Source organism: Petromyzon marinus, chromosome 39 (assembly GCF_048934315.1).
Source record: "Petromyzon marinus isolate PM22_M1 ecotype Great Lakes invasive population chromosome 39, UKy_Petmar_22M1.pri1.0, whole genome shotgun sequence".
In the NCBI taxonomy this organism is placed as follows: Eukaryota; Metazoa; Chordata; class Hyperoartia; order Petromyzontiformes; family Petromyzontidae; genus Petromyzon; species Petromyzon marinus.
The window spans coordinates 5,531,504-5,557,147 of NC_133705.1; the positions used below are offsets into that span (position 1 = coordinate 5,531,504).

The window sequence follows — 25,644 nt, forward strand, 5'->3', positions numbered from 1 at the left end:
CCGATGAACTATGAAGCTCTTTTTGCACAGATGTCCGATAGGGGCACGGGGTCATAAAATAGAAGGGGAGCCACAAGGTTTGCTTGTGTGTGTGCGATAAAAACGCGGTGAGGTGGCACAATGTAGGTGGTGTCATCTGCCAGTCATCTCAGTCAGCCAACTCCTGGCACCTGGGGGTGGTCTGTCCCGTGACCTCCTGCCGCCAGCTAGCATACGACACATCTCAAGTCAAGTCAGTTTGTTTTTGATTAACATGTGGCGCCTTTCTGGAACAAATCTGCCAGCCAAAGCACCATCACATAATGAAATAGTTCTATACGGTAAAAAAACACATTTAATAATAATGAAAGCCAAGCGATAGAAAAAGCGATCGGAATGCAAAGTGAAGGAAATATGTAAGCAAGTCACTAAAAATAAACAAATAAAATATATATGAGAACATAGCAAAAGTGTATCAATTCCTACCGATTTTTCAACACTAAATGCAAGCTTGGGCAAGGCAGAAAAACAACAGCAGTCCCAGACCATAGCAATAAAACTACATAGTCCATCGATAAAATTCACACATTAAAATTGTTATTATGCCACTCAATGCCATAATACAATCTAAATACATACTGTAGTTTACAAATGTACCATTTCAGCAGATTTTAAATTAATTTTTAGCGTACACTGTTGCACATTGAAAATAAGTTTTTTTCATGCCTGCAATCTCACGGCTCGAACCTATTATTCGATAATAAAACCACTCATCAAAAGTTCATCATGAGGAAACATCAAGAAACGAGACCAATTGGTGGCCTTAAAGAACCTTTGCAATAAATTGCTTCGAGTCATCATCAATGCGAAACGAAGGGGAAACTGAATCGGCCTCATCCGATATCTGAAATGAATACAAAATCTCGCGCAGCACGTGAACAAATCACCTCGCATCTGGGGATTACACAATGGGTGATATCATCTCATGAAATCCGAGCAATAATATAGTACGCTTGGAATTTGAGAGATTTTTTTTTTTTGCCCGAGGTTCAGCAACTGGCCAAACGGATGATGTAAGTACATTTGGAAGGCAACTTTGTTAACTATGTGGAAATGACATTTGCTAAATGAACAGCGTTTTTCTAAATGTCTTTATCAATTTGTGACACTTGGTGTTATGGGTGTTTAGACCCCCCCCCCCCCACAGCAACATTTTTACACATGGCCAAGAGACGCGACGACATTTTTGTATAACAGTGCTTAAATTTTTACTTAAAACTTTCGTGACAGCAGGAATTCATATTCTATGGTTCTTTCGGTAAAGTCACGTAGAAGATAGAAACAAATAATAACAATAGAATAATAAAAATAAAGTGAATAAAAAATAATAAAAATATCACAACATTTCGATCGCAACACAAGCGGTCGTCATCAGGACCAGGGAGGTTAGCCTCTGAGGGCAAGCTGTTTATAAAGGTTTGGCGATGGGCGGGGCAGCTAATGTTAATGTCGGAGAGGGCTCCGACACCGGCAGTAGGTCTACACCAATCAGAGAGCTGTTTATAAAGGTTTAGCGATGGGCGGGGCAGCTAATGTTAATGTAGGAGAGGGCTCCGACACCGGTAGTAAGTCTACACCAATCAAACAGCTATTTATAAAGGTTTAGCAATGGGCGGGGCAGCTAATGTTAATGTTGGAGAAGGCTCCGACACCGGCAGTAAGTCTACACCAATCAAAGTGCTGTCTATAAAGGTTTAGAGATAGGCGGGGCAGCTAATGTTAATGTAGGAGAGGGCTCCAACACCGGCGGTAGGTCTACACCAATCAAAGCATTGCACCTCGCTCCACACACCCACACTGCTGACGGTGGAAGTTGACAAGAAAACACAAATCAAATCATGACCCAAAGTGGAGGGGTGTTGAGGTCCATGTCTTGATGGACACGGGAGCCTCGGCCACCATTATTTCCGATGTTATTTTAAAATTGTTGCCGATTTCTGCACGACAAGTGTGACCTGACATAAATGCTTGTTTTCGCGGCGAACGGTGGGAACATGGGCATTGTTGAACAAGTGGATGCCCGCATCGAAATTGGCAAGGTTGCTGTGGTCGGGCCTGTACTAATCTCAAAAACGCTGGCAGTACCCTGCCTTTTGGGTACCGATTTCCTAAAAAGAATGCCTATTAAGATCCGGGTCGATCAGGGTTGTGAAGAAATGCCGTCAGGTCGCAAATTGTTTTTTTTGGCGTCTCCGCTTGTGCATACGGCAGTGTGTGTCATTGTCCAAGCCCTTGTTAGGGACTCGGTGGAGATCCCGCCGGGCTCACAGATGCTTGTACCGTTACGTATCGCAAAGAGTTGAGAAATGTTGATCCGACGGCTGGAGTCCTTTTGACTCCATCGAATACGGCGACCCGTGAATTGGCGCTAGTAGGCGCACAGACGGTCGTTCGCTCCGACCAAGCTCTATTTTTACAAGTGCTTAACGTGGGTCCGGGTACGGTTGCGATTCAGGCGGGTACATGATTGGCTCATGCTACGACCACATTTTGTGAGAATGATGCCGTTGCGTCGGGAGGTGTGGTTGGTGCAGTAGAACAGACTGGATTTGTGAACGGGATGTGGGCAGAAGCGCTATGTCAGGATAATTCGCAGTTGTCTTCGGAGCAGCAAGGTGAATTGCGATCGCTCCTGTGTGAATTCTCTGACGTGTTCAGCAAAAGTGAATTTTATATTGGCCGTACCTCCCTGGTGCAACATCATATCGACACGGGGGAGGACAGCCCTATTCATCAGAACTCGTACCGATTGAGTCCACTAGAAAAGGAACGTGTGCAACGGGCGGTCGACATGTTGGCCACCGATATTATTTCTCCATCTACTAGCCCTTGGGGAGCTCCTGTCGTGCTTGTTAAGAAAAAGGACGGTAGTCTTAAGTATTGCATTGACTTCCGTAAATTGAACAAGGTTTCCGTAGCCGACGCATACCCACGTTTTTTTTCTACTCTCGACTTGTCATCGGGGTTTTGGCAGCTTCCCCTTGATGAGTCATCGAAGCCCAAAACCGCGTTCCGCACACCCCAGTGACTCTTCCAATTTAATTGCCTTCCGATGGGCTTGAATTCAGCTCCAGCCACCTTTCAACGATTCATGGAACTCGTCTTGACTGGCCTGTAGTGGGACTCGTGTCTCATTTATTTGGACGATGTCATTGTGTTCAGCAGCACTTTTGACGAGCATCTCTGGTGGCTGCGATCTGTTTTTGTTAGGATGCAATCAGCCAATTTGAAATTAAAATTGGTGAAATGTCATTTTCTGAAAAATTATGTGCACTATTTGGGTCACATTGGAGGAAGAGGCATTCCTGGCCCTTCGGGAGCGGTTGTCCGACGCGCCCACACTCGAGTATCCTGATTTCTCCCTGCCATTTATTCTTGACACAGACACTAGTGATACGGGCATAGGTGCCGTCCTGTCCCAGGTTAAGAACGGGGTTGAGAAAAAGGTCGTGTATGGCAGCCGCGTCCTGTCCCCTCACAGAACGGCATTATTGTGTTACTCGTAGAGAACTATTGGCCAAGGTCTATTTCATTTAACAGTACCGGCCTTACCTCTACGGCAGAGATTTAATTGTCCCCTGGAACACGCGGCCTTTCAGTACTCCTTGAAGGTTGAACAACCTTCTGGCCAACTTTCGCGTTGGCTCGAAATTCTGCTGGAATTCTCATTCTGCGTGATATATTGAAAAGGTGTTTGGCATTGCAACATGGACACCTTGTCCCATTTGCCTCCATCGTCTAATTGCCCATGTTCAACAGGTGCGGGCCGTCGTAAACCCTCGACGGTGAATTCGGCTACCGCCATAGCTGCTTTCAATGACACGGAGCCCGTTGGGGCGGTAGCACCTGCTGATAGCGTTTTGCACCTTCCGTGCTCTGAATGGGTTCATGAGCAGTTGGAAGATGATTCCCTGAAGGTCTTGCGGCGTCGCGCGGAATTGGAAAAATAAGCTCCTGCTCCTGTTGATGGGCCACGAATGGTCCTTCATGATGACCTGTTGATGTGGACGGTAGATATGTTAGACTGTTGTCGTGTCGTCGTCCCCACTGCTCTTCGAGTTGAATTGATTCGAGTGGTGAATGAGGATAAATTGTTGCATCTCGGTGTTCGGAAGACCTTGCTGATGCTGCAGCACGATTATTATTGACTGGGTATGTCAAGTGATGTGTACCAATTGGTCCAAGGCTGTACAGATTGTGTGTGTAGGAAACCGCCGCAGAGGAAGTCCCAGCCTCCACTGCAATCCATTTCAGTTTCACGGATTAACGAACTGGTGGCGCTCGATATCCTTGGGCCCTTCCCTGCCACTCCGAGAGGGAATAAGTTTCTCTTGGTGGGGGTTGAGTATTTCTCCCAATGGCCTATGGCTTGGCTGCTGCCTGACCAGTCGGCGGCTTCGATTGCTGAGGCGTTTTTGTACGGTTACATAATGGACAATGGGGCCCCTGAACAGCTGCTCATTCACCAGGGGCACAATTTATCGTCGAAGCTGCTGCGCGACGTTTGTGATGCTTTGGGCACTAATAAAAGTAGAATGTCGCCATACCATCCCCAGACAGATGGAATGGTGGAGCGCCTGAATAGAACTGTGACCTCCATGCTTTGTGAGGCGGTTGACGCGGCGCAAACGGATTGGGATTTGCATGTTCCGAGTGCACTAGCCGCATATAGGATGGGCGCACATGCTTCCACGGGATTTTCACTGTTTTTTCTTATGTATGGAAGGTAAAATGTTTCTCCTATGGACGCTCAATTGGGATCGTCGCAGGAAAAAGGAGAAATTCAAATTGTCTGACCGCGTGAAAATTACTCTGAAATGCATTTCGGCGGCTCGGGAAGCAGCCAAAGTTAAAACCGCCAAAGCACAGGTGGCCAATGCATGCAATGTGGGAAACGGAATCACGGGCTACCGTGGTCTATAGGTGACAGGTTGCAAATACCCGCAGGTACTGGTAGGTAATCCCCTAAGCTGCATAAGCCTTGGCAAGGTCCCGTGGAAGTGATCGAGGTCAAACGGCCGCAGTGTGTGCGTATATGGGTGGGCCATTGCCGTTGCTTCTCTCTCTGTGTCCCCTGTTGTATCTGTGTTAGTTCCCCCCTACTAGGGTGTCTGTATATACATCTGGGGTTATGTGTTTCCTCTCTCTCGTAAATTTAGCTCTTCTGTACCTGATGATGGCTGCTTGTGTTGCAACTGAAACGTCGTACGCTATAATGTTATTTTATCATTTATGATTTATACGTGACTTTACCGAAAAAACCAAAGAGCCATTGCCGTTGGTTTGTCCATCCGTCTCGATTGAAGCTGTTTGTTCCTCCGCGGGTTGCCTCTTTATCTCCAGAAATTGATCGGCCGATGCCTGGTGTGTCCGACGAGCCGGGGATAGTGCGGGCGGAGGGCGTACATCAGAAGGATTGTGCCATGCCACCCATAGCGTCCGAGCCTGTGACAGTGGACGGACTTCAAAACCTCGCCGAACGTGAGGAGTTGCCCGCTGTCGCCGAGCCTGCAGCAGGTTGCAGCCGCCGATGCTGCAACCTGCTTCTCCAGGAGTTCCAGTGGTGTGCACACCCCCCGAGCAAGAGAGAAGAACCGTCTCCGTCGATGGACCAGCGTCGCGAACTCGGTCTAAATGCTTGTGATTCCGTTGATTCATTATTCTGGGTATTGCTCGAGAATGGGGGGGGGGGGGGGGGTTGTGGTTGGTTGTAGAGTTGTGTTTCTCTTCCCTCTGTCTTGTTCCCCTTCGCAGAGCTCTTTTCTCTCGTTATCCCCTCCTTGTTAAGTGTTTTTATTGTTCCTGCGGATTGATTGTTCCGCCTTCTAAGGCAATACCGGAGTCATTACTTGGTTAATTATTTTATTGCTGTACTTTAACTAGTACAGGCCTGTTCCTTTAGGATGGGTATCTTTTTAATAGGGGGGGGGGGGGGGGTGATGTAATGACATGATGACACCTGCTGGCTGGGAAAGGAAAGCATGGGTACGGGCACGGTTAAGATCCAATCAGAGAGGGAGAGGTATCTAGGGCAAAGGTAAGAGGTGGGGTTGGCCGAGATGCTCTGGGAACCTGCTTGAAAGTTCCACGAGAAGGCGTGGCCGGAGGCGGGGCCTAGCCACGCCTGGGGAGATATAAAGGTGAGCGGACCCGGGGCTCGGGGTTCGTGTGTGGATTCTTGGGTCTGGACTGCGTCGCTGCTCGCTGCCATCTCTCTCCATCGTCCGGCCACGTGGAAGATCTGCTGCAGGGTTTCCATCGCCATCCTCGTCATCCCGCCAGCCAGCGGCGTAGCCGAGTGAGGGCGGTAGGACCACGCCGAGTGATCAGCTGTGTGTATAGCCAGTAGAGCCGTTAATATCTCAAAGTGTTGTGCCCGTGTGAGAAATAAAAGACGTACCCTCTACACGATGTGTCGTGGAAGTCGCTCATTACATTAGTATAGGAATACTACACTTAATCACGTCCTTGTTCCCCATGACTCGTATTGTCCATGGCAAAATAAAAGTGCGCATTCACCCCTGTTGAGATTTGAGTGAGGTGTGTGTGAGTGAATAAGATAAATTTGTGTTCGTGAGAGGGGCGTATGTGTAGTGTAGCTGTTAGCACGCTACGCTACAAACCCGGCCACCTGGGTTCAATTCCCGCTCACGGCCAACACCAGTGACGATTATCTGAACTGGTACTGGGCCTCCCCTAGGTCAACTCAGCCTCAAATGAGTACCTGGTGCGATGTATAAACATCACCACTGGGGAGACAAAGGCGGCCGGGCATGGTGTTGGCCACCCACCCCCTCGTGTGCCGTTCCGGCCTTCGTAGGTGCTCACGGACAGTACTTGCCCCAATAGTCTGTTAAGACTATATGGGGGATCTTTGTATTTGGTGTGTTAGTAGTGAGTGTGTTTTTTTATGTGAGTGATGTGCGTGTGTGTGCGCAAGAGGTGCGTGATGAGCATGTGTGTACGTGCGTGAGAGAGATGTATGTGTGTGCATTTTTATCCCCGGGGTTGTGACCGGGCCATCAATGCTGGTTGGCGCGACCAGATTGATCTGGATCTGTCCAGGTCACTACCGCCAGCATGTGATGTGCTCAAGTGATTCCTCCACGTCAGAGCCCAGGGTGCAGTTCACACGGGGCCTATGGTATTCTCATCATGCTTGTCATTGCTGTGATTAATTTACTTTTGTTTCGTATGTTATGGGGGAGGAGGGGGGTGTGTGAAGCAACAGTTTGTATCGATGTCACAATTGAACGTTATGGTCCTTCAAAGCAATCCAAGGCGGCAGTAGACGCTGTACGAATTGCGGCGATACCGCCAGGGTGTGCGGCGTGGATGGCGCACACGTGTGGTGCCACAACAGCGAAGACGCTCCGTCGAAACCGGGGCCGTCGCTGTGCTGGTGCGACCAAGAAGCCACCCGGCTCCCGTCACAGCACTTTCCCCGCCACCCCCCCCCCCTAAACACACACACACTCTCAAGTAGGGCCTCGTGGGGAGGGGGGGGCACCTGCCCTGAGTTTTTACCCGAGAGGCCCCCTCGTGGGGGTGCTCCACGGTTTCTCAGGGTCAGGGAATTGGCAGGCACCCCCCCCCGCCCCCCCCCAAGGCCAAATGGCACTGCGGCGCCGTGGCTTAACTTAGAATTAAATGACCACGGCGAACTCACTGAGAACCGCAGTGAGGAAATGCCCAAGACACACACGGACCAGCAGACAGGTGGGGAGCGGGGCAGCACGGGTTAAGCGTCTCTACCCATGGTGCACCGCGGGTTAGCGTCTCTACCCATGATGCACCGCGGATTAACGGCTCTACCCGTGATGCACCGCAGATTGGTGGCGCGAGGGCTTTGAAGGGAGCATAAAAAGGGACGCTTTGGGGAAGCACAGGGCCATTTTTCGCTGGAGATCAACAGGAGGGAGGGATCGAGGAGCCGTCACCTCACTGTTACTCGCACGTCCGTGAGACGGGGCAGAGAACAGCCAGATTCTGCTTACAGCATCATCTTGCCGCGACCTCCATCGCTGCGAGGTCGAACCGTAAGTACAAGGGAGAGAGGTAAGACAAAGGGGCGAAATTCGGAGAGAAAATAGAGAGCGGACAGGTCGATTAAGTATCAGGCAGTAGAGAGATAGGTTAGACCTGTCCTGCTGGTCCGTACTGACACGCACAGTCTAGTTCGTTTATTCGTGGAGAATAAATCGTCCGTAGGGTATAAACCGTGTCATGTTCTAGATTTGAAGGTTTCGTGACTGCAAGGATCCATACTCTTTGGTTCTATTCGGTAAAGTCACGTAGGTAAAAATAAAATAACAAAAATCACGACGTTTCGGCCACAACACAAGTGGCCTTCATCAGGTGAAGGGACCGGGCTGTCCAGAGGACAGCGTTGGAGTGAAAACAGCCAAGCCCAGGTCGCGTCCTTTAAGCTGTGTTTTTTGTTTCCTCCCACACAGCTTAAAGGACACGACCTGGGCTTGGCTGTCTTCATTCCAACGCTGTCCTCTGGACAGCCCGGTCCCTTCACCTGATGAAGGCCACTTGTGTTGTGGCCGAAACGTCGTGATTTTTGTTATTTTATTTTTACCTACGTGACTTTACCGAATAGAACCAAAGAGTATCTGTGTCGTGTTGTCTCTGTGAGTATGAAGGGGCGGTGCGTGGTGTGGCGAGCCTGCACGCTGTGATTCCTTTGTTTGCGCACGAGACGGGGTTTCACTCCGCAGGCACCCTCATCGTAGCACGTCCGCCCCTGAGCCCGCGTAGTGCGTCGTAGGCGTAAAGCGGTCAGTTCTACTGATTGAATCATGAATACGCGGGCAGCAGCGAAGTCGGGGGTACAGGGGAGCGAGGAATTGGGGGGTGGTAGCCCGCACCCGACAGAGCAGTCGGGGAGCAGTTGCTCGATCACGACGGAGGAGTCGGGGAGTAGCGGTCCCGACACACTCCACAAATCTCTGGCTCTCACCTGATGATGCTGCTTGTTGTTGTTGTGGTTGTTGTAATTACCGGCAAAATGTCACGGTATTCAAATTAGAAATGTTGTAGTGGGTTTACTCTCTAACGCACAACCGGTTAGTGCTGTACTAGTGTAGTGTACTAATTCACAGACACTAGTAGGAGATACTCTCTCTCTCTTTTATTCCGGCCTTCATAGCCTTAGGGGATAACCACATACCGGGTCGGGACAGCCAACATGCTGCCAGACCCACAGCTTGAAGAGGGCGAAGATCACAACGACGACGGCACAACGAGTTCCATTCCAGATCGCAGCAGCCCCAACTGTCAGTCGGAGTTCGCCTTATATCCTGCCCAGCGTGGCCAGGCTCCACCCTCTGTCCCGCACCCCTCTGGATCCCCCAGAGGGATCCGTGCCTTGCCAACAGGTCCACCTGGTAGAACGGGCTGTTACCCCTAATTCTATTGTCTACCAATCTCCCAGTGGCACGTGCTACAGCGACTCATTCAATGTCACTACACTTATTGGCTGTGTCGGGTGGTGGTGGGTTTAATGACACATTTATATGTACGCGATCTAACCCAAAAAGCCTCTATCATGGATGAATTTACACTTTTCAAACAAAAGAGTGCGTTAGAGAAGCCTGACATCTGCTCTGTGGCCGCACTCGGGGCTGACATCGGAAGTGGCGGCACTCTAAGATCACGTTGGGTCACTACAAACTTTGAGGCGTCAGCCTGTCGTGACTCAGCAGTCTTAAGCAATGTTTCAGAATGTGCTGGCTCTGCTAGAATAACAGTTTGCAATTTGTGAGGCGCATTCCACAGGTCACATCAGCCACACTGCTACCACTATCAACACGGACTCGACGGCGATGAGGGCAGTGAATTTGGTGACACCGCAGAATCAGACACTGCTTTTGTCTTTAATCGAGAATTCTATCAGAGCGTTGAAAGAAATGCTCTCATGAGATGGCTTCCTCCAGGTCGCGCGTGAAAGCTGCCGCTCTAGTCTTTGCTTCACGGCCACTGCCTGAAATCCACTTCACCCACCCAAGAGCTGTCATCGCCTGTATTTTTTATTTTGTTTTACGAGGTAATGCCCCAGTGAGCTGTGTAGCTATTTTTAAGAAGCGACCTGGCTAACACAAATCACAGCCCAACGAAGCGGTTCATCACGTGGAAATTTGCAACCGCCATATACTGATTCTGATTGTCAAATATCCTGCTGATCTTGCAGTTTTGTGTGCCTTGTGAGGTCACCTCTGCATGTGATCGACCTGCATTGCTCTCATTTAAACTGATGGTAGCCAATGTGAGCTTATGCTGGAGTAGGAAGGTGGCATAGGCGGAACATATCCTAAGAGGGTTTGCCGATTATATGGTGAAGATGATTCTATAAAGAGACGTGGAAGGAAATGGGAAGGAAACAATAGTTGGTGGGGCAATATGAGCCATTGGGATGGGACTCTTTATGACTTTCATTAAGGGGCCACGTGCTCACACACAAACAGGTGGAGACCCCACTGCAACAGTCCCGAGTCTCCCGTGCATCTTCCTTATATACGGCTCGAGGCCACGCCTCAATTCCTGAACCTTCTCGCTGGTTCTAGATGCTCTACCAGCAGACTCCACTGTCCTCCTTCGTCACCTGGCCACGCTCCTATTCTCGATCATTCCCGCAGCCACCAGTCCACTCGAACTGCAAGCTGTCTCCCCTGTCATTACCTTCCGTGGTCACTAGTCCACTCACACCGTAGATTGACTCTACTGTCAAAACACGTGGAAAAGATCACACCTTAGTTACGTGGGTGATTTTGGTGGTGAGATGTTATCTCCCTCGCTCGGTATGCGGGAGATCGTGGATTCGATCCCAACCATGATGCCTGTGTAGAGGTGTTAACTACTCACTGTTTGGTAACCTGCATTGCCACTAGGTATCAAAGGGGCAGTGCAGCATTACCTCTGTGTACATAACGGTTGGGGTAAGACGAGGTGAAGTGGATCATAGCCACAGTTTGGTAAGAACCAATCAGACAGTTCCACGTGTTAATGTGGGATTGGTTAGACCTGGCCACAAACGGGTATAAGAAGGGTTACCGCGCAGAGCGCGGGGAGTTCTCTCCCTACACGAAGACCGAAGCCCGGGCTGAAGATAGCCAGGACCCTGGACCCAGCCTTCCAGCCCTTCTGAGGGCTAAGGCTCGGCGTATCCAGTGGTCAAGACCCGCCGGGCCAGCGGTGGGTCAGATAGCCTCCCCTAGGTCCCAGCCGGAGGACTCTAGGATAGCGGTAGACGTGTGAGTAAGTCCCGTCAAGATAGGAGGCTGTACCTCCTTAGGTTAGGAAGAGACCTGTGTGTAGGTCACGCTAAGTCCGGTGGCTGTACCTTCTTAGGGTATCGGGTGAGGGGATCATATACCCCTCTGTGTGTGAAGGACTGTGTAAGAGAAGTATTACAATAAACAGAGTGTGCCTCATAAGAAGTGTATTCGTCGTTATAAACACTACACCTGTATATTTGAAGTTCACGTGATCTCTCCTCGTAGGTCACATGGACCTTTCTCCAGGCCTTCCGGTTTTGCCCTCCACAAGAAACATGCGTTTTGATTATTTAGCCACTATAAATTCCCACTGTCTCTTTTAACCACGGTTCTTCCTCCCCCTCTCAGTTGGCATCCCCCAGGGTTCTTTACTTGGTCCGCTACTGGTACACGTCCCCCCTCGAGCCCATCTTTTCTTCTTTCACTCTCTCATATCGCAAATTCACCAACAACACTCAAATCTTTTATTCATTTCAGGCTCTTACCCCTGACCTTTCTGACATCTCAACCTGCCTAACAGCCATCCAAGCGTGGATGACACAACATATCCTTTCCCTTAAGCCTTCTAAAACCACGGTCCTCTCCATATCTCTACCCCTGCTCAGTCTCACTCCGATCGTTTCCATCCAAATTCTTGGCGTCACCTTTGATTCCTTCACGTTCCACATCGCCAACGCCACTCGCACGTTGCCGCTTCCATCTTTTCAACATCAGGAATATTTGCCTCCCTCATCATCGCTGCCAAACTCCGTGTGCACTGCCCTTAGTCGTCGTTTGTCTGGATCATTGCACTCGCTCCTGGTTGGTCTTCCTACCTACGCCATCGCCCTTGCCCCTCTACTACAAATTAAAAACTCAGCTGCATGCACCCCACCATCTTGAACCTCCCCTTCACCTCTCATTGCTCCCCCCCTCCTTCAACAACTTCACCGGCTACCTATCAATCACCGCTGCATCTTTAAATTGCTCACCTTAGTTTTCCAAGCTTACCTCTCGTCTCTCATTTCCTTTTATGTCCCATCACGCCTGCTCCGGTCAGAAGCTGCCCATCTTCTTGCTGTCCCTCCTCCACCCTGCGCCCAATCTCGCTTTCGCTCCTTCTGTCTGCTTGCCCCCTTCCACTGGAACAAACTCCCTCTCCACATCTGCCTCTCCCCTTTGCTTTCCTCTTTTTGCACTGCCCTCAGGTCCTATCTGTTTTCTCTACTTCCTTTTCCTGTCCGATTCCGCCACCCCAACCAGCACCACCTAATGCCCCTAACCCCTCCGCAGACTCCACCTTGCTCCCTCTACCCTAGTCACTACCCCATCCCCATCTCTTAATTTGCCATTTTGTGCCGTAGTCAGTAAGCATTGTTAGGCGTCTTGGTGAAAGGCGCTTTATAAATCCAAAATAGAATAGAATATAAGCCACTTCAATGAACTGTAGTGTGTGTCCAGGTCAACTCTGAAAAAAGCCTAATAGCTCAGTGGGCTTTACCCCGTAAATGAAATGGTTTTGTTAAGCTGATGGACCTTACAGTTGCTTATAGGATTGTTAACGATTAGCGCATGGGTACAAGGGCCATGGCTCTACGTAAAATATTGCTCAGTCACACTTTGCAAGAGTCTCCATTATGACGCGGGAGGTAACTCAAACGTTTGTGATGAAAATGGCCTTTTTTTCATTCGAGTAACTTAGTTTTTTTCCAATAGCATTGTGATTGTAACTGTCATTGAACTGTGTCCATTACGTGTAGCTTATTTCCCATGAACACCCCATTCGCTACTTCCTAAATAGATGTGTTTGATATAGAATACAGAAAGTATACAGGGACTTAGCCAGTGTGTATGTCCTGTTGCTTGTTTGGACCGAGAGTTGTTAGTTCATCCGCCGAGCAGTAAGCATGGGTATTTGGTGGTAGATCAGCGGTACAGTGGCTTGCATATCGCGCTATGAACCTGGTGACCTGAGTTGGATTCTGAACCACAACTGTCATCGGTGTGCGAGTGATATCTGAACCAACCCAGGGCCGATACTCCCAACCGAAACCCCAGCCAGTGTGAAGTGCGGACAAACAACAGTCTTCACTGACGTGGTGTGAGCGTGGCATCATACAGCAGTGCATTTGTAGTGACTTCATAGGTGTCACCATGTTGTGGGTGGAGTGCCGGCCCTAGGGGGGCACGGCGTGCGGGTAATGACATCAATGGATGTCACCAGGCTGTAAGGACAGTACCGGCCCTAGCGGGCAGGGTGTGTGCTGACCCGAAGGGAAGGTCGGGTAAGGCCATGACAGTCTAGTTGACTCGGGTGGACACGTGACCAGTTAAGGTAACAGAGGGGTCCCCAAGGAGGGGGCTGTAAGGGTCACGTGATGGAACCGAGGTTCTTCGTGAAGGTTCTGGAAAGGAGGCGAGGTCACGGATGGAGCCGGCCGAGAGAATATAAGCTGAATCCCAAGAGGGCTCTGGGCTGTCCATCCCGGGGAAGAAACCCTTCGTCCACATTATACGGTTCGCGTGTCTTCAAGCACGTGGTCCGGGCAGTATGCTGTTAGCCCCGGCCCACGTTAGCAGTTGTTACGTAATTAGCCAGGGTGGTCGCCACCCGAGATCGTTGTGTTAAAGTTCTCCTGCTGTGTTTAAGAATAAAATACGCTGCCTCCGAGTTGAAGAGCACGTCTCAGTTGAACCCACTACACATTGACAGAAAAAGTTATACATTTAATCGATGCTATTGATTGATATATCAAATCTGTATGCACTTAAACGTGGCACGGATTTGAACAAATGAAGTTGTACAGGAGAGTCTTGAATATCCGCGGGTGGTTACGTTCTTAGAAAGTGCCGCGAAAGCCAAAACCGCGATATTCAAAACTTAAGCCTTACTTAAATAATGAGGTTAGCTACATGGCAACCAAAGATCGACATTACAAATGAAATAAGTACCGTACTGTATGCCAAATAAACTAAAAACAAAACAATGGAAATAAATATTTTAAAATCGATTCAAAAACATTCCTAGACAATAAGTTGTAGTATACATACTGAATAAATATTGTGCTTACCGATGATGATGATCCGAAAGCGTCTGTGTGCCTATCTTTGTCCGCCAGTGGGGGAGCGGTGATGCTACGGTTAGCACGCTACAAACCCGGCGACCCGAGTTCGATTCCCGCTCATGGCCAACACCGGTGACGATTATCTGAACTGGTCCTGGGCCTCCCTTACGTCGACTCAGCCTCAAATGAGTACCTGCTGCGGTGTGTAAATGTCACCACTAGGGAAACAAAGGTGGCCAGGCGTGGTGCCGGCCGCCTTTGGATAGGTTGAAACATTACAGTAAGATTTGGTACAGTACACAAAATTCAAAACCGAGTCTCTTGCACTAAAGACGAATTACCTAAATTATCAAAAGAAGGTGTATATCGGATTAACTGTTTATGTGGCAGATGCTATATTGGACAGACGGGACCAGGGGCGGAGCCAGGGGTGGGTGACAGGGGTGACATTCTGCGTATAAGTGTACGACACTCGGTCTGGCGGACTCCGTGCAACTGCATTGTCAGAGTGTGTCGCCAACCGATGGCGTCTAGTTCAACAGCCTGACTCTCTAATCATTCTTGAAATTAAACTTTGTTGAATGTCACCCCAGCCTGAAATCCTGGCTTCGCCACTGGACGGGACGTAACATCAACATAAGACTAAAAGAACACCAAAGAAATATTAAATTATCTCAAACACAACTGTTGGCAGTGGCAGAACATGCTTGTCAACAAGGACACTCAATTGATTTTGATAAAGTTTGAAGTGTTGCGTAAAACGAATTATTACTGGCAAAGACTAATTAGAGAATCCATTGAAATTGAGAGAAATAGAAATAACTTTAATCGCTCTGACAGCTACAGGCTTAGTGCGGCTTGGAAGCGGATTATTAAATAATACATACTACAATTCCTTATAGGGGAAACATACTAATTAACGGATTACTAACGTAGCATATAATCACAATAACACACATTACAACTAATTACTAATCTACAACTCATTACTAATCATAACCATTGACTGATTACCAATCGATTATATAATTACAATACCCCCCCTCCACCTCAAATCACTGCACCTGAAATGAGTTAAATGATGACATCACCCTGCTGCTCTATTTAAAACCGGGAGCAAGTGAGGGCTTTACCATTCTGGCGAATTTCCCGATGATGCTGGATGTAATTACCAGCGAAATGTCGTACTCAAATTTTAAATGATGTTGATTCACTCTTCAACACACCGGTGGGCTAAAGTAGTGAACTATTTGTCCTTTGTAAACGTGACACTTTTTTTACTGTTTGGCCGTGTCGGGTGGTGGAGGGTTACGACACATTTATAAATAACGCGATCTAACCCAAAAATCTTTATTATGAATAGACCTGCCCTGCTGACTCAAACTGACTCGGATAATTTAGCCTCGGACTCGCTGAGAATAAACTGTTGGTGATCAATACACCTTGTCGTGTGGTTTCTGCGAGGGTGGAACGGACGCATGGTGGTGTGCGTCGTTGTGCCCTGTGTTTGTGCGCGAGTGTGTATTTACCCACGTGTTTGTGCTCGCCCATGCGTGTAGCTCGTGGTTAGCATGTGCGTGTGGTGAGCGGCGGCGGACTCGTGCAGGGGCACGTGAGCTTACTCCTACGCCCTTGTGTTTAGCGTGTGCGTGAGGCTAACGGGCGGCGTACACGCGAGATTATTCGTGCGGCCTTTGTTTAGCGTGTGCGTGAGGCGAACGGGCGGCGTACCCGTGAGATTGTTCATACAGCCCTTTAAATAAATCTCTGAGGCAACCCCCCAATCGGCTGCGCGTGTGCGAGTGACGTCCCTGCCCTCTGACCCACGACCCCTAATCCCGCGCGCGCGATTGGTACGCGGCACGGGAGAGGAGCGACGTCGGATTTCGAGTGAGTGGGTGTGAGTGAGTGTGCGCAGAGATTGTGTAAATTGACCCCAGGTGGCTAAGCGCCAGCCGCGAATCATGCCCCGAGGGGCCGCGGCGAAGGGGGGGGGGGAGTCGGTGAGCAGTAACTCTCCCCAGGACACGGAAGAGGGGAGCAGCGGATCCCACGTGAGTGAGGAGCCGGGGGGCAGCCGCCCCGACATCAGCCTCCCTGACACACCCATTGCTCACGACGGGCGGAATCGATATTTGGCCCGCTGCTATCTATAAGAACTATAAACTGTTTTGGCGTAACATGTAGTAGGCAATTCGCGACCAATATCCATAATTATAGTTTATTGGGTTAGATCGCCTAAATATAAATGCAAGGCCGTTGCCATGGAGTTAACATTGGGGGGGACCAAATCTTCCAGGGGGTTTAGGGGTCCCCCCCCATAAAAAATCTAAATTTGAAAACTAATTTCCTGCCTAAATTTTTTTTAAATCCACTAACACGTGGGATAGACTTTTGTTTTTACAATAATGTCTACTAGTGTATTGTATTACATTACTCTGTTTTTCCTTTTTTACCCTTTCTTGTTTCATTGTAGGTAATGGCAGAGATTATGGATTAATAAAGTACAACCATAACCACAATCATATAAACAGAAATTTATGCATTGATTTATATGAAGACAAGTCCAGATATTGTGGCCAAGGTTTAGCAAATTGTTGTTAACATAGCATAGCAATGATTATTTTAAAATATTTTTTATCGCAATATATTGGGGGGGGGGGGACATTTTGAGCATATTTGAATATTGGGGGGGAGTGTCCCCCCCAATATTTATTATAATTACGGCCTTGTATAAATTTGTCGGTAAATCCGCCACCACCCGACACAGCCAATTAGTGAAGGTTTGTCCCGTAAACAGAACATGCAAATTCGTTACTAGTACAGCACACCGGTGTGTTGGAGAGTAAACCAACAACATGTACAATTCGAGTACTAGAAATTTTCTATTTTACTCGGCAAGACCGACTGAGCTATATAGTTCGTTTCCAGAAGCGACCTGGCTATCACAAATTATAGCTCAACGGAATGTCTCGTCATCATCATCATCACGGTGGACATTTATAGCAGGAGCCAAATACTCTGAAACACGTCACGTTGTTTCTACAACGTGGAGGGAACAACAAGCGTCAGGACCCGGACCAAAACAATCCACGCCACCATCATCATCACTTGTGCTCGCTCTTGGCGGTTTGCAGCTGCTACTGCTGCTGCTGCGGATGATGGTCAAAGCGACTGTCCCGCACGAAGATGGTATTTATTGTTTAGGGTGTAATCGCGTGCGTGCGTGTGGTGTTTGGGCTTTTCTAAAGAGTAATAATATATTTTAAAAAACTTTTTTCAAAACACGCTTTTATGCAATGTACTAAGAAGTTAAACATTATTTTTTTTCTGCTCAAGTACTTTGCATTTTATATGTTTAATATACTGTTGTAGAGATTCATAGCAGCCATCCAGCAGTAGATCGATCGTCACATCGTAAACATGAATGAAGAACTCCACAACTCCAGGAAGTGGCCCCGAAGCTTGCCATAACGTAACGGACCGTGGTCATTAGCAGCCAACGTCAGTTGACCGTGTACAATTAGACCCAAGGCGAAATATAAGATTTCCAAGTTTATGTTTAAAATGATTTTTATAGTAATAGGTTTTACCCTTTTAACTGGCACAAAAAACTGACACCTTTATTCAAGGCATCATGTCTGGAATAACCACAACACAAGCAGTCAAAATGCAAACAAAAAGACAACTCTGATAATAATATGCACTGTCCTTGAATTTGATTGGTCCACACCCGAGACGGCTTTCTTTAGAGCCTAGTCTCCACTGGTGTTATTGCAGACATGATGCCTTGATTAAAGGTGTCAGTTTTTTGTGCCAGTTGAAAGGGTAAAACCTATTACTATATCTTGTTACTGGCAAAGGAGGTCTCATAATGTAAATGTGTTTTTTTATTTTTTATGATAGAATATAGTATTGTCATCAGCATGACACAAGTATACCAAGTTAGCAGTCGATACCACATTGGGAAGTGGGTTAAAATTGAGTTACAAGATTTGAGAATACAACAACGATAACAGACAGAGTTAAATGAAAAAGCGTGTAATAATAAAGTAAATAGCACACTCCATTCGCCTCTCTGTGGCCTATGACCAAATCGCCTGGCGCGCACGCAGTCTCTGCACATCTAGAGCAGACTTGAGCCTCGATATTATTTCGATTGGCAGCTACCCGTGCATACACAACAGCGTTGCTTGTGGGCTGCTGAAGGGAATTGAGGCGTTCTGGCGGTACACCGGTGCAGCATAATAACACACACCGGTCCTCATTAAACAGTCTAAAATATTCATCTAAATTTTAACTGACGTTCGTCTTCCGACTGCTTAGACATCACGAAAACTGATTTTGGCGAACCAGCACCACCCCGCAAGATCTTCTCACCGGGGGTTTTGCGAATCGCGGGACAATAAATATTTTTTTTAAATGTTTTAGCTTTTTCTATACCGCACACCACCGGTGTACCGCCGATACGTTCATAAACACATTCCTGCGGAGGGAGCTGGTATAGAACGTTGGGTTGCTCGGTCAATGGCCAGGGTCAACGCCGGCGTGGTGTATTCCGCAAATATGCCCGACTGTGAGTAAGTCAAACGTTGAGTTTTATAAGGGCACCACGGGGTGACCCGCCCCTCCCCACCCAGCCCCACCCCTCCCACCCCCCACCCAGCCCCACCCTCCCCACCCAGCCCCTCCCTCCCCTCTCCACCCAGCCCCACCCCTGCCATTTTGGATGAACGGACACAAGAATCCCCTGTGGGCTGGTGTAGTAACCAGGAGGTTCCTACCAGTATAAAGCGACATACATCGTTGTTATACTGTTCTCTCTATGATCCCAGCTTTCACCACTCGCTCTTCCCGGCGTGTTGAGGTTGAGTCAAACAACTCCCCCTTCACCTCCCCCCCATCATCCACATGGTATGTAGAGGCCTTCACCCAGCGATGTACACGTCTCACTGTGAGTCAGTCACACCGCTTTCTATATACCAGTAATTTTTACACACTGCCCTGTTGTCTGTTTATATACTGTCAAATCGTTGACGAATATCTTCGGTTCTACGCAGCCGAACGAGCTGAGATTTTCTGCACAGACTCGTCATCGCCGTCGTTTTGGCGTGGCAATTCAAGATTTCATTCAAAGAACCGGTCCAGGTCCCGCCGATCCTGGGCGTCTTCGTGTTTTTGTCATTTAATTTGTGTCCTTCATGCAGTCGAGAAAGTGCTCATTCTGAAAGAAGCAATGGACCCCCTCATGGGTTTGACGAATATCGACATATGACCCTAAATGATCTTTGAGCCAGAACAAAAAAAATCCAACCGAAAAACGTCACCACAGTTTAATGGATACATTATTTTATAATCATTGCACTGATATCTTAAACGCTTTTGGAATTTTTTTTTTACAAAACGTGCCGTGGACATATGGCTCTTTTGGAGGGGACTGAAATTTCACGGATATTTTACGGTGTTATTAATTCAGGAAGTGTTTTACGGCATCATTCATTCATATAGCCAGTCGTCGGAACTCGGCTGGATGGCTTGTGATTGAGAGAGGTCGTGGTCATCGTAGAATCGCTGGAATGTGGTTCAATGTTTAAAGGGCAAAATTAAATGGGGGCATGGGAGTGGGTGATGGGGTGCGAGTGGCACTGTGGCTGACAATTTGGCCTGGCGGCAAAAAACGCAGCGAGTTGACACGGTGGGGAGCACAGGCGTTGCAGTCATCTCTGCTAGTCATCTCTGGCCAGCTAGTCCACGACACCTTGGTCTGCCCTATGACCTCTCGAGCGAGCCTTTGACGCTTCACGTGGCCTCAAAGCGCACCTAACCTGGCACAAGCGCTGCGGTGACGTCGCCGTCATTTCGTGCTGTTGTCGGACAGTTAAAGGAGTTGCAGTGGGTGGCGTTGACCAATGTTTGAAAGTCACGTGCTTGGAATATAAGCAGATTTTCAGTCTGATAAAAAAATAAGTGCAACTTTATGGGAAGCCAAATATAATTAACTGTGGGTTATCTTTGAGCAGCGTATCCAGGTTGTGAAATAACCGTGTTTGTGAAAATGTTGATGTAATCCTGCTGATACGAGCTTCTACCATTAGCTGCTTTTAACTCACGACTCTATTACTTTAAGAGTCGTAAAAACACAAAACATTCTGTGTCTACACAACCATTCTATGTACGTACACAATAACACGTGTTTTTAAAATTTAACACGTAGGCTTTCGCCACAAATATTATCCATAGGAGCTTTTTGGGTTACATTGCGTACATATAAATGCGTCGTTTAACCCTCCACCACCCGACACGGTCAATTAGTAAACAAAACGAGCGTGGCAATTCGTTAATAGCACATTGGCATGTTTTCTTTACGTGACAAAACTTACTAATTGGCTGTGTCGGGTGGTGGCGGGTTTAACGACACATTTATATTTACGCGATCTAACCCAAAAACCTCCATTATGGACAACACTTTTTATCACATTTTTTGTATTTATCGGCAACAAAAATCAACGTGACTACCACGGTGAGAGAGAGAAGACACACGCGGACTTGTCGGAGTCGGGATGGAACTCACGCCCTCCAGCGTACCAGATGACATCTCGAGATATCATCTCGCCACCACCTGATACCCGTGAAGTTGAAGCCAAGGACTCACTCGGGGGCCTTTTTAAAACAACTTTATTTTTTTCCTAAAGATGTCAGGCACACAGCGTGTGTATGTGCAACTCGACAAACACACTTGTCAGGACAGCACCATGGATAGCACGTGGATATAGTATACAACACATCATGGAAATCTCAATCTTACACATGTATTTTCTCTATCGTGCTCACAGGCTATAGATGTGTGTAATGTGGATCACAGCATTGATTAAAGGGCCTACCTTTAATTGCAATAGGTTGTTTGTAATCACAGTACAGACAGGGCCCCGCAGTAGAGACAGGGCCCCGCAGTACAGACATGGCCCCGCAGTAGAGACAGGGCCCCACAGTAGAGACGGGGCCCCGCAGTACAGACAGGGCCCCGCAGTACAGACGGGGCCCCACAGTAGAGACATGGCCCCACAGTACAGACGGGGCCCCGCAGTACAGACGGGGCCCCGCAGTAGAGACAGGGCCCCACAGTAGAGACGGGGCCCCGCAGTACAGACAGGGCCCCGCAGTACAGACAGGGCCCCGCAGTAGAGACAGGGCCCCACAATACAGACATGGCCCCGCAGTACAGACGGGGCCCTGCAGTACAGACATGGCACCGCACCAGAGACAGGGCCCCGCAGTAGAAGCAAGGCCCCACAGTACAGACAGGGCCCCGCAGTAGAGACGGGGCCCCGCAGTACAGACAGAGACCCACAGTAGAGACAGCGCCCCGCAGTACAGACAGGGCCCCGCAGTACAGACAGGGCCCCGCAGTATAGACAGGGACCCACAGTAGAGACAGGGCCCCGCAGTAGAGACGGGGCCCCGCAGTACAGACAGGGCCCCGCAGTAGAGACGGGGCCCCGCAGTACAGACAGGGCCCCGCAGTACAGACGGGGCCCCGCAGTAGAGACAGGGCCCCGCAGTAGAGACAGGGCCCCGCAGTACAGACAGGGACCCCGCAGTAGAGACGGGGCCCCACAGTAGAGACGGGGCCCCCCAGTACAGACGGGGCCCCGCAGTACAGACGGGGCCCCACAGTAGAGACAGGGCCCCGCAGTACAGACAGGGCCCCGCAGTACAGACAGGGACCCACAGTAGAGACGGGGCCCCGCAGTACAGACAGGGACCCACAGCAGAGACACCGCCCCGCAGTACAGATAGGGCCCCCACAGTACAGACAGGGCCCCGCAGTACAGACGGGGCCCCGCAGTACAGACAGGGACCCACAGTAGAGACAGCGGCCCGCAGTACAGACAGGGCCCCACAGTACAGACGAGTTCATTTCACATTGATTCAGGATTTTTCTTGAATTGCAGGAATGTATTTGTAGGCCTTTCATCTGCCAGGCCAAACCTCAATGCTCCTGCACTTGGCAGCGACAACACTGGAACGTCAGAGGGGCTTGTCAAACCCATTAGAGAGTTTACATCGCCCCTTAAGTCGTCGAGCTGCCTCCATTGCAGAGACAGCCTCTTGTTCCTGGTTACAAAAGTCGGCATTTCACCATTTAATAAAGTGACATTACATTGTACAATCATTTTCTATCCACCGCTGGCTCAAGGCCTCCCCCCCCCCATAATGCATCACTCACGAGGGGTTTTTTGACCATGCTTCACCATTCTGGTCGGTGGTGGGGGGGGTGATGCTCAGGACCGGGTTCAGATATTCCACCCACCAACTGACATTAGCCACGGCTGGCAATCGAACTTTGCGAGCTTTGTCAGGTTTGTTGTCGGGTTTAGATGGCGAGATGCGCCAATAACTGCTCCAACCGCCTCGCTCCATGATCGTTGGCCGGAAGAGTTTTTGAGAACACTCAGTGGCGATTGCAAAAGAGGTGCTGGTTGGATGCAGCAGGCGCCAAATTCATTGCCTGCGTACGAGCAAGCGAGCGATCCTACGGGCTAAGCGTGACCGGCGTTTTGCTTGAACGCCGTCAACGCCGAGTGACGTCGCCGCGCGAGGCTCCGCTGCCTCGTGGCCCCCAGCGGTTACACCGCACCGCGTGGCACAGAAGTTACCCGCCTCTACTGAACGTCTATGGAAAAAGAGCTTTAGAGCTCATCGGATTTTTTCAGTATAAATACAGATTCTGATGCTGATTCTGGAAGTCGCTTGCTTTGTTTTGTGATCAGCAAGGAGGGGGGGGGCGGCGAGGGGGGGGGGCTCGTGCCTGAAATACTTTAACAATTGTAGCTGAACTCAGGAAGGGTCATACTTTATTGAACAATAGTAGCTACGGTATTTCAATTAGAAGTGGCCATCGAATTGGTCCAAAGCCATCCGGTCGAAATCGTCGCCTTGCACTACAAGTGTGGGATTGCTTTTTTTTGTTTTAAAATCGGTGCGATTGCCTCGCACGTCATTACCCTTGGCACAAAACTGGAACCCACAGATCTGCCAAGTCAAGAGAAGAAACAAGAACAAAGCCCCCTCCTGCGTCGAAGCTGTGGCGGCGTGCCGCTGGGTTCGGCGCCGCCGCATTCAGATCTGGTAGACGACCTCGGGGGCCTGGTCCTGCGACGTCTGCGAGTTTGAGCGCCGGTTGCGGAACACGGTTTCTCGCAGGATCTGCCAGCCGCGGCCTGACGAGCGGCCGGCGAAGATGGAGGGCGGCACCATCAGCAGCTGCAGCTGCTGCGGCTCCTGCTTGGCGGGGGTGTACGTGTAGTTGTCGCTCCCGTACTCCTCCTCGGGCCCCTCCGCCTCCGCGGCGCCTTTGCCGCCCTTTGGCTTCGATTTTGGCTTGCGGTTCGTGTAGCTCTTGATGTTGTGCATGGCGTTGTCGCTGCATTCTTCTATCCTGTGAACGGACAACACACCGGTTAGCTCCGCCACGGAGCCAGATTCGCGCGTCTGCCGCGGGCCGGTGAAGGTCCACGGCAGCTTTGCTTTGGCTCTTCGCGTACGCTCCTCTCCATGGCACTTGTGCGAAAAAGACTTCGCGGAACGAAGCAGCCGCGGCACTTGGCGTGACACGGAAGTATGTGAGAACATTGGTCATTGCGCACTATTATGACTAGTCCAGTCCATCGCGAATGTGCATCGATCGCACATTGAAGTAGGCTCTCTGAAACAACAGCGCCGTTTTGAGTCCGTTGCAGAATTGGCTCAGACTCGGCGATGGATCTGGAACGTGAGCTCGGTAGCGGTGTTCTAGGCCTTTGGGCCGGAGACCCCCGAAACCGCGCCGGCCGTATCGCGCGCGAGGTTTACATGCGGCGGTCGCAGCGGCAAGTCGCCGCGAGCCGCGGATCGTAGTCGGAGTCGATTTGGGACGGAGCAGCAAACGGCAAAAAATTTCATTGTACGGGTCAAAATTGCGTGTGCGTGGGTGCCGTCGATGTGCGGCAGTGTGGTGGACCCGGTGAGGGGTGAGGGTGTCGCACCTGAGGAACCAGCGCTTATCCAGGTCGTAGCCTCCTCCAAACCAGCCGATTCGGGGCCACAGAGCGCGAGGCATTCGCCTCTCCAGCAGGATCGTGCTGGCCGCCACCTGTTGTCATTGTCGTACCAAAAACAAAAACCTTACATGAGCCAATGCTCCGGATGGGAGAGCAAGCACAGCCAATGAAAATCCCCTCTGCATACCTTACACCCAAAGCTCATTCCCCCATATGAGCTCTATTTCAAGGTCCCCCCCCCCATACCACTCCACCCTTCTCACTCCGAAGACCACGGCCCTATGGAGCACGTGTAACAATCTGCTCATCACACCCAGAACCAGGCTGAGCGGAGTCTCTCCGTAGCTGCACCGGCAGCTGTCTGGAACCCTCTCCCACTACTGCACATGTGTAGTATCCAAGCACCGTCATCCTAAACGTAACAAACTTTAAATGTTTTATATTTTACCAGGTAAGGCCCCACTGAGCTGTGTAGCTCTTTTTCAGAAGCGACCTGGCCATCACAAATGACAGCTCAACGAAAGTGGCTCATCGCGTGGACATTTATAGCAGCCACATACTTTCAACGCGTGTTTCTAAATGTGGAGGGAAACACCGGAGCACCTGGAGAAATATCCACGTGACCACCGGTAGAACATGCAAGCTCTAAATATAAAGCAGGCGTTAGGGTCGGGATCTAAAACCATGACCTCATGTATACCAGGCGAGGTAGTTAATATCTCGCCACCGTGGCGCCCCATATTCAAGCAGCAGTTCAAGACTTTCACTTATACAGGCTCAGCTGTTCAGGCTCGCTCCATGCCTCCTGAGTTCTCGATTGAACAATGCGCACGATTTGCGAAATATACACGCGTTGTAAATTGTGTTTGTTATATTGTGCAGGCTGTTGAGGCGTATGCACACGTGTGTGTGTGTGCGTGTTAAACGCAGCTTGTGGTGGAGTGGCGGTACAAGTGGTTCACACACTGTGCTACGAACCCAACCGCCTGAGTTCGGTCCCTGGCCACGTCAAACATCAGTGGCGATTATCTGAACTATTTATGGCCCTCCTCGAGATAAACTGAGCCTCGAATGCATACCTGGTGGGAAGTTCAGAAATCTCCGTACTGGGCAGGCAAAATTCGACTGTGCGCGGGGCTGCGCGCCGCCCTTTCACGCTCCACCAATACCTTTTACCTGTGCTCGCCAACAGCACTTTCCCATCAGAATGTAGCTATAATGGGGGGGACCTTTGTATTT

The 25,644-nt window shown here is 49.6% G+C and overlaps 1 protein-coding gene across 1 annotated transcript in view; it reads right to left on the bottom strand.

Moving 5' to 3' along the window:
- Positions 1–21,024: 21,024 nt before the first annotated feature.
- LOC116950543 (transient receptor potential cation channel subfamily V member 5-like) overlaps positions 21,025–25,644 on the bottom strand; it is a 40,404-nt gene continuing 35,784 nt past the window's right edge. Inside the window, exons 14-15 of the mRNA XM_032968409.2 lie at positions 24,391–24,497; positions 21,025–23,804 (exon numbers count right to left, since the gene is read on the bottom strand). Of these exons, the coding sequence (XP_032824300.1) occupies positions 23,486–23,804; positions 24,391–24,497 (426 nt within the window). The 3' untranslated portion in view covers positions 21,025–23,485. The remainder of the gene's footprint in view (positions 23,805–24,390; positions 24,498–25,644) is intronic.